This window comes from Dendropsophus ebraccatus, chromosome 6 (assembly GCF_027789765.1).
Source record: "Dendropsophus ebraccatus isolate aDenEbr1 chromosome 6, aDenEbr1.pat, whole genome shotgun sequence".
Lineage (NCBI taxonomy): Eukaryota > Metazoa > Chordata > Amphibia > Anura > Hylidae > Dendropsophus > Dendropsophus ebraccatus.
In genome coordinates this window covers 89249576-89259453 of record NC_091459.1, presented here as the reverse complement: position 1 = coordinate 89259453, position 9878 = coordinate 89249576, and the positions used below count along the sequence as shown (strand labels likewise).

General features: G+C 40.8%; 1 protein-coding gene across 1 annotated transcript in view; it reads right to left on the bottom strand.

The window, feature by feature from the left end:
- Positions 1-3601: 3601 nt before the first annotated feature.
- The window catches only part of EPHA4 (EPH receptor A4), a 48130-nt gene continuing 41853 nt past the window's right edge, over positions 3602-9878 (bottom strand). Inside the window, exons 13-17 of the mRNA XM_069975358.1 lie at positions 9567-9776; positions 8179-8328; positions 6972-7165; positions 4413-4568; positions 3602-4298 (exon numbers count right to left, since the gene is read on the bottom strand). Coding sequence (XP_069831459.1) covers positions 4184-4298; positions 4413-4568; positions 6972-7165; positions 8179-8328; positions 9567-9776 — 825 coding nt within the window. The 3' untranslated portion in view covers positions 3602-4183. The remainder of the gene's footprint in view (positions 4299-4412; positions 4569-6971; positions 7166-8178; positions 8329-9566; positions 9777-9878) is intronic.

Here is a 9878-nt window from a genome sequence, read left to right as displayed (position 1 = left end):
CACCCGTGTGAAGCCAGCCATAGGTGATAAAAACTGGTGAAGCACACCATCAATATTAAAGCGACTCTGTACCCACAATCTGACCCCTCCAAACCACTTGTACCTTCGGATAGCTGCTTTTAATCCAAGATCTGTCCTGGGGTCCGTTCGGCAGGTGATGCAGTTATTGTCCTAAAAAACAACTTTTAAACTTGCAGCCTGGTGCCAAACGGGAGTATCTGTGCCCTAACTTTGCACCACCCCTCCGTCCCTCCTCCCCACGCTCTCCATCATTAGGGATGCCACTAGAACATTTTCTACATGCTGAACATTGGACAGGTGCCTTAACGATCCAGCCCATGTGCCGGGCTGACACAGGTAGGGAATAGGAGGCAATCTGCCTGGAGCATTCCTAATGATGAAGAGGGTGGGGAGGAGGGACAGAGAGGTTGTGCAAAGTTAGGGCACAGATACTCCCATTTGGCACCAGGCTTCAAGTTTAAAAGTTGTTTTTAGGACAATAACTGCATTACCTGCCGAACGGACCCCAGGACAGATCTTGGATTAAAAGCAGCTATCTGAAGGTACAAGTGGTTTGGGGGGTCAGATTGTGGGTATAGAGTCGCTGTAATAAAGGTCTAAGAGCTCTGCTTCCCTATCATGGAGCTCCAATGCTGCTTCTGCCTGCACTTCTAACTAAAGAAAATCCAGGGTCTTACATAGGGAGAAGAGGCTGAGCCTGGTATATGAGGGGTCCCTCTGGCTTATCTGCCACATCAGTATAATAAATGGTATGTGACATTTTGGACACATTGATATAGATCTGAGAGGGGGCAAGCAGCAAGCAAACACCTATGGCTCTCTCATCTGCTCTTGAACAAAGAATTGTGCAGATAAAGGCAGACAGTTTAGCTGCTCTCATACATATTATGTCCAACCTAATTTAGTCATGTGTTACATGACCCATTACCCTATTTTTGCCCAAGGGCCTCCAATCATAAAGGGCTTTGCCAGTATAGAAATGTTACTTTCATATGCTCTATTACTGAATGATGAGTTTATAAAGGGGTGTCCCCTTCAGGATCCACATCCCTTATCCAGAGTGGAGAGTGTCCCACCCTGTCCTGCATAACACAGAGAATTAATTTGAACTGCCTTCTAGAGTCCAGAATTGCTGGGTGACAGACTCCAGGGGATAGGACTAAAGACCCTACTACATGGGCCGATGGTGAAGAGCAAGTGAGCGCTGACCTGTCAGATCAGCGCTCTCTTGCTCCTCGTTCTCTGCTCGCTGCCGGCGCTATTACCATGCACCGACAGCAAGCGGGTAAGACGGGGCGGGATTATTTTTTACATTGTCCTTTTTTAGTGGTTGCATCCTAATGGAACATTATTTACAATGAAAAGACACAGCATACACTTATGAATTCAGTAACTACTTTATTTTTTGTTTTATTTTGTCCAGAATGCAAACATTTGCATTAACTTTGCTATTTTACAATTTTACAAACTAGGTATAAAAAGACCATAAATAAAGAAGATAAGTTATGCGTACCTAAGTTCCAGGGAAGAGGAACCAGTTACTCTCCCCTTTGCCAAAACAAAGGCAAAAAATAAAAACAAAAAAATTACAAATGAAACAAAATTGGAAAACATAACAAGTCTAAACGATGTGTGAACCAAGAAAAAATATGCTCTGTTAGAATATTTTTTTGTTCTTTTTTTTCCATTTTTTAGTAGAAGCTAAATTAATATTCCTCATTTGCAGTGACACAAAACTTATAAATGTCCCTTTTTTTCTGGTTAACATTTGGTGGGTTAGGTACAAGTGAAAAATACTGCTATTAATAAACTGGATCATTCCATAAACTGGACCATTCCATAATATTTTCAATCATAACTGGGCCTTAAGCATCATAGGCTCAATTATAAACATGGAAGTTAATGAATCCCAATAGATCCTGGGTATTGCTAGGTAAACCACTCTTGAAATTACAAATAGTTTTTGGCAGTAACACGAAATACTGATTCTTCTGCATATCACTCCTCACCTGCAGCGATGCCATGAAGCACTCTGAACCATCAAAGGAGATGTAAGGGGCTAAAGCATTGACTGTATTTCTATTGAAATATCTGACTACTTGTAATCCCCTCTTATGGTACTCCAAGCAAGCAGTATATCTCATTGTTCTAGACATAACCACAATGCTGTGTCGGCAAGAGATGCGGGAACTGTTCTAGGCTGATGTTACAGAATGGAAGAAACCTGATCTAATATCATGTTCTGCTCGGTACACTCAACCTAATTTCTGTCATTTCAGACACTGCTCTCAATGTCATTGGTTTTAGGAGCGCACACATGGAGGAAAAGAACCTCTGTAGGGAATGCAATAGGATCTGGTGATAAAACTCACTAAAGTTGTTCTGCAGGCCCCTGGACTGCCTGATATTCCTAGTTCTCCATTGTGGTCAGTCTGCACATCACAGAGGTGAAGGAGTTTAGACAAAGACAAAGGGTTAAGCACAAAAACATACGTTTATATATATATATAAAATTGATCTTGGCCTATTATATATATATATAAACTTCACTGGCAGCTCTGTCTGGTTGTCACTGGTACCAGTAAGATGCTGAAACAGATAAATTGCATATTTTTTATGTAGAAAGAAAAGTCATATTACATTACAGAGGCTGTAACAGATGAGGAGCAGGTCTTGACTGGAGTATACCATCCTTCATTTGTCCCATGGCCCTCACCAAGCTGGGTCCCTTGTTAAGGTTATATTGGCTTATATTTAACTCCTTGTTGACCTGCTGTTTGTCCACATTGCTTTATTCCACAAATGATCCTCTTCTAAGCTTTGAAGTGTAAGAAAATCTCATCTGAAGTGCCTATATTCCCTTTTACTGAAGAAAAGAAAATGGACAATTCTGAGTGGCCTCAGTAATACCATTTACTAAGGCAAGTACAATATCCTGGCATGAAAACATGGCATCCTTAGTAAACAACAGCTGACTTCCATCGCCTGCCTGGTAGGAGGCAGACCATAGCTGGGCATGGAGTGCACAGGAAGACCTGTCGGACGGTTCGGAGATTTTTTTTTCTTGCTGGAGAAAAAGTAGCTGTGCCAATAGGATTGGAAATCTACGGACCCCTCGCTATAGCTTGTAGCAACATTCTGTCTTCAGTGGAATGTGTCTTCAGACCTTGAGCTTGAAGAAAGCTAAGTGTAGTTCTCTAAAAAGAAGAAAAAATAAGTAAAAAAAATTAGGTTTCTACCATTCATAACAATCTGCATGGATTCCTCCACTTAATTCAATTATGAATACAATTGTTCTCTATGATTAGAATCGAACTACTGACGTTTGGGCTTTTAATAATGTATATTGGCCTCCACCAACTTCCCCAAATGACCGTTCCAATAAAATAAAAGCCTTCCCAAAAGATTAAAAACGTCTGTCAAATCTGGGGTGAAACACGATACAGCTGGAGGAAGAAATTCTTTGTTTCGCTGTGTAAACTCAATCCTTGGAGCAAAAGGGTGCTTTCAGTAGTTCATGCAAAATAGCCATGGCCCAAATAGACCAGCAATGCTACACGGCTGAAATGAAAAACTTACCTTCATATGCTTCTCAACGTTGCTGTCATTAGGTATTAAAACACACGCCCAGGTGTTTTAGGACAATCCTGATAATATCCTCTGAGATAGCAGATGACCAAACAATCACAAGATCCCTAAGGTTGTCATTGACATACAAGATGTAGCTTCCAGAAGACGGCAACAAGGGTCCGCACCTCCAGCAAAAGATCACGTAGTAACTAATTCCATTTGTCCACACAGATGAAAAAATAAAACATTGCTTGCACCCATTCCAAAAAACTGTCCATATGAAACGCAAAAACAATCCACGGAAAGAAGTCTTGTATAATGTATGTATCAAGCAACATGAACGTGCCCAGTCCACTTTCAAGGGTTGTCTGTAGCTTCCTGATGGATGGTCTACTGTAAGTGTGGCACAAATGACTAAATTGAGTTTTGTGTTTTTAATGGGTTTCACCTCACTCCTTTAAAAATTAAAGTCTCTGTCCAATGGGGTGAGGCTAATAAAAAAAAGTGCAGTTCTTCAATTAAAGTGCATGGATGAGGTAAACTAATTTTTTCAAGAGTTCTGAGAGAATCTTTGCCCTGATGCACTCTTATTTCAGACAGGAACCATCCTGCCTTGCATCTGTTGCATCTGGGTCCTCATTCCTTGGACACTGCTCAAGATCTTATTCTGGTGCGCAGGAGAAGTGATCCCGATCCGAGTTAGGTCGCTGGACAAAAAAAAAAAAAAGTTTATTACTTCTCATCTTATGGTCTATACCCAATATTAAAAATCGTAACACTACATACCCATATATCCCTCAAAATCACTCTAAAATACTTACTCTTGGTTGACATGGACAACTGATTCCAGGTTGTTGTACCCCGCCGCTGTAAAGTTATCCTTATATCTTTCCATTTTAATAGCCTGGAGCCAATCCACCACAGAGACCACCTGGGACCATTCAGGGGAGCTGGGGTCCAGAAGAGCTGTGTTTGTTCTGCACACAGAATATGAGAGTATAAGTCAAGTATAGCAAACATATTTCCTGCATAATTTGTGGCTGTTATTAACTCATGGATCATACAATTAATATAAAATCAAACCACATATTCTACCAATCCCTACTTAAATGGGTTAAATGGGTTCCTTGACTTTAGCGTAACTGTCACTTTTTTTTTTATTGTAGAAATCAGTAGTATAAGCGATTTTAAGAAACTCTGTAATAGGTTTCATCAGCCAAAAAAGCCTCCTTCTGTACTCAAGAAGCAATCTCCCAGCCTCCCCCCCTGACTTCTAATCTGTGCATTATCAGGCAAACACGTCTTCATTACAGAGAAGCCAGTGAAGACGGGCTCTGCTCTCTCCATTGTAAGCCTATGAAGCGGGGAGGGGCTGAGGGAGATGAGGGAGCAGGAAGAGGTGACATGAAGGTCAGCTGTTTGTAGACTCTCTGGGCACCTAAACCGCAGGATTCTGGGGTCAGAAAGGTCAGTGCTTATCTATGAACTTACTGAGAGAAGATTGCAGGGTGTTGTGCTTTGCAGGACTGCTCCGTGCTCAGTCACTCCTAACAGCCCCTCCCCTCTCCATAGCCACATAATGGAGACAGAAATCCTGCTTCATTTGATGTGAGGGGGGAGGCTGGGAGATTGCTTTTTCAGTCCAGAAGGAAACTCTTTTAGTACATAAAACCTATTACAGAGTTTCTTAAAATCGCTTGTACTATAGATATTTATTGTTTTCAGAAAAATGACCCTGAAATGACAGTTACGCTTTAAGCAGATCACAAAGTGCCCCCTCAGTGATCAGCTGTAATCTGTGGAGAATGCTGACTGGAAGTGTTCAGTTTTTTCTCTAGTGCCACCACAGGATAAATGAAGCATTACACAAGGCCTATTCAATTCAATGGGCTGTCTATATAATGCAAGACAGAGTGTGAGATGCTCTTTTTAGCTGCTCTCCTCCCAGGGCAATAAGGGGCCTTAAACAGATTTTCTTATATTTCTTAAGTATTCCCTACAAGGATATATGAAAACTGACTTTCTAAACTATACAACCATTTTAATGATCATATTTCCGGAATACGAACAGACTGCATCTAAATCAAAGGGATCCCAGTCATTTTTGAAAAATGGTATATTTAGAATAGTGTCTTCTCATCCAGGTTATATAATATATGAAGGAAGTAGTAATGGTTTGTTTATAGTCTATTATTCAGTGCGTCCCAGTGATTTTCTGTCTATGGGTTGCTATTCTAATAGCCCAGTTGTCAGGACGGTCTGTGACTGGAGCCGTCTACCAATTCCCACTATGCATTTACTATCTATGAGTTATGTCCTAATCAGCCTTCCTGTACTTACACTGCTTATATTGAACTCATTCGCAAGGAAACAGCCCAATCAACTAGATCCTCAACAAGTTCTCTAAGAGCAGACAAAGCCTAGCTTGCAGGGGAGATAATCCGCTCTTTAATCAAAATGTTCCTGAACAGGCCATATGATGGAATTGGCTAGAATAAGGGGGTCTTTGATGTTGGGTTTGAGGAATGTAATTCTCCTTGGTTCCCTCTGTGCTGGACCTTTGGGGTAATTGCTTTAGCAGATTCACTGCCGTGATTAGTAACATATCCTGTAGTTGATGCGCAAAAAAGGGCCAGGCAACTGCTGTGGCTTTTTCACTCATACTGAGAAAGAAAATCAGGTTTTCCTTTTAGTTAGGAGCCGAAATATGGAAAAAGCAGACCTCATCATTTGCTGTAAAATGACAAGTCACACATGCAAAGCTCCCCCGTTCTCAGCAGAAACACATCACTAGCTCAGCGTAGGAATCCGCGCTGGCGAGCAAGGAGCCCCCGCCAATGCTGAGGTAAGGCCTTCCTCTGCTCTGATTAGTAGATCAGGTTTCGGAAATGCTTTTACCAAAAACACTTTTTATTCTTTTTTTTTTTTTTTTCTCTACATTTAACCCCTCTGTGTAGTTCTGTAAATCTGTACGGAGCTGCAGGCCCCACTCTAACACAAGCACAGTATTGCTCTGTTATCACCAATAGCTCCAATAAATTTTTTAGCCTGAGCTTCTTCTTTGCAGCCCAAGGGAGGCAGTCGGCTTTCTAAAGTATCCGATCAATATCCATAAACACAGATACTTAAAAGTCGGATCAATGCAGTTACAAATGTAAACTGATCAGAGACTGAATCGGGGTCAAGAGAAGGAGGATTCATTCCTGTTAATTGAAAATGGAACATATTGCTGGAGATTCCTGACTATGTGATAACATTGCCCCATGGGGACTTTTAACCAATTTATTAGCTCCGGACAATGCATTTTAGCTATAGACTTTTTCTAATACCACAATATATACACAATTTCAGGACGAATGAAAATTTTTCTGCAAACCAACCTTGAGCCTTCCAGTCCGGTCCTTTTTAAACTATTTGGGTTTCGGATGAGCTTGTCAAGCATGCTAACAATCTGCCCAAACTTGGGCCGGTCACTGCGCTCCTTCTGCCAGCAGTCTAGCATTAGTTGGTGAAGAGCAATAGGGCAGTCCATAGGAGGGGGGAGACGATATCCTTCTTCTATGGCTTTGATAACCTTCAAATTGGGAAAAATGTAACATATACTTTAAAAACAAATAATGACCTATAACCAGATATAAGTGAAATATATATATATATATATATATATATATATATATATATATATATATATATAAAATATATATATATATTCTAACTAGTGGGCAATCTCTAAAAGAAGTAATAAAAAGCTAAATTGATGTTAAATATCACTTTCTATCTTATGTTTCAGAAAGTGGTGACCAGATGACCCCGTCATGATATATCCTTGGCTAGCTCCCCTGCTAGTAGACATGGACGCATCATATTTCCAGATGCACCTGGACACTGTCTACAGGGTCCACCAGGAAGATAACATCTTGGTATGTGTGAATGTGATATAAATAACTCTGATGTTTCTTTACAGAATAGAGGGAAACTGTACACAATGCACACTCCAGATATATATGTACTATGGGATTGCACGTCCAATGGTAAATCCAGGGAAACCAATGACAGCAAACAACAATCTTCTTCCTTGTTATTGTGCGAGTGAATGTACAATGCTGGTTATTTCCCCTGCCACTATTCTTAGGTTTCAGTGGGTCATCCAGAGACAGCTGTCTGAATCTGATCCTTAGGAGGCTATACAGATGGTACACTTAAAAAAGATATGCATAATTTAAGGAAAGCCATTTAAAGAATTATTTTTCTAATGTCCCCCAGAGACAGTCATTTAATTGGCTCAAGAGATTATTACACTGAGCTCATTGAGCTTTACAAGGCCAGAGCTCCCAGCGGTGAGTTGGTTAATGACACATAGACCATAACTGTTATATGACTTATACTGTCTATAGCAAAGGATTTATGTGCTGCTGATGTCATACGGTTAAGTAATCCTGCTGTGACATCACCACTGGAAAGTCTAATTAAGGCAGAAAGCACTGAGCAGAGCGCCACGTATGACAGGCAGAGTGTTAATCTCCTTCCTGTTAAAAGTCACAATGAATCAATATAAAAATACATTGCATTATAGACTATTACACTTACATCTTGATTGGACATATCCCAGTAAGGTCTCTCTCCATAGGACATCACCTCCCACATGACAATTCCGTAACTCCACACGTCGCTAGAAGATGTAAATTTCCTATATGCAATGGCTTCGGGTGCTGTCCATCGGATGGGGATCTTGCCTCCCTGTAATATATGAAAAATAACAATTTTAATCCATAGTTTTTGCTGCAAAAAAAAATCTACAACTGCAGGTTCCAATACAGTTGGTACGGACTTTGGGGCAGGTTTTGTAATGATGGATTTTAGAGCGGAAATGCACCAAAAAATATGTCCTGCTGGAGCATATGATTATGGTAATTGACTATATGTGCCTATAATCATCCAGGCTAAATAGCCTAACCTAACTTTACCAGTTTTCTGTCTATACATAAGTAGTAAATAACTAGTATATTACAAGACAGCTAACTAGGTATACAAGGTAAAGTATAGGTATTATTAGTTATCATGTCCACCCTGGTTCACTGTATGCACCAGGTTTACACCAACACTCAGTACATATCTACACTAGCTGTAAATCTCATACCTGCTGATCTAATGCCAGTCCTGTTGATGTTCACAGGCCGCTATCCCATTTTCCATCCCTTTAGAATGGGCTAATGAAGATAGAAATGTCTTGTAATGTATTTCTCACCTCAACCCATCCTGTCAGCTGTGGCCTTAATCAATAGCTCATCTTATGTGTCTTACAGCAAGGTGACTGTCAGTGACAGATATAGCCTGTGGTCATCAAGCTGTCACCGCCATTCATTAACAGAATATATCAGATCATTCCAGTCAGGTAGCGCTGAGCTGTGATTTACGCAGCGCACCAGCAGTGAAGGTGTTACACATCATCTGCAACAAGATCTGTGCTGGTATGCCTTCAATTAATGGAAAAGCCAACAAGGGCTTGGCTTCCGTAGAAGGCCTCAGTGCTTGGTTAAGTTTGTAAAGAAACTTCTTGATTTTTATCTCTGCTCGATTCACTTGGCTGAGATCCTGCCACTGATACACCTAATTGTTGTGGTAATGCACAAAGTGTGTTCCCTTCCCCGGAGTCCCCTCCTTTTTGGAGGGCTTTTTTTTTTTTCCTGTTAAGCTCCGAGCAGTTTATGTAAACTCTAAGACATAGAGACTCTGGAATGCAAAGCAGAAGCAAGGCATTGCACATTGGGATATGTGAGGTTAGAAACCTTGCCAGTAATTATACAGAGATCTGTTTGCTCCTGCCTTAATGGCAAGTGAAAGCAATACATAAGACTCCGCTTCTTCTGCTCCTACCCACCGCCACCAACTGTGACCATATGCTATGTGCGTGCCAGATTGTACAGTGCAATACAATAAAGGTCTAATCTGCTACTGAATTGTACATGACTTCTTACCCTGGTTGTATAGGCTGCCTCTGGATCATCCTCCAGAACACGGGACATCCCAAAGTCAGAGACTTTACAGACAAGGTTGCTATTGACAAGGATGTTGCGAGCAGCTAAGTCCCTGTGAACATAGCTCATATCTGAGAGATACTTCATGCCAGATCCAATACCACGGAGCATTCCTACCAGCTGGATCACGGTGAACCTGCCATCATTCTTCTGAAAGAAAACAGCCATCATTATTTATATGTTACTCACCATCTAATATTGCTATATACCACCTATATTTTCTACATATAGGAAACCTGCAGCATGCATCTG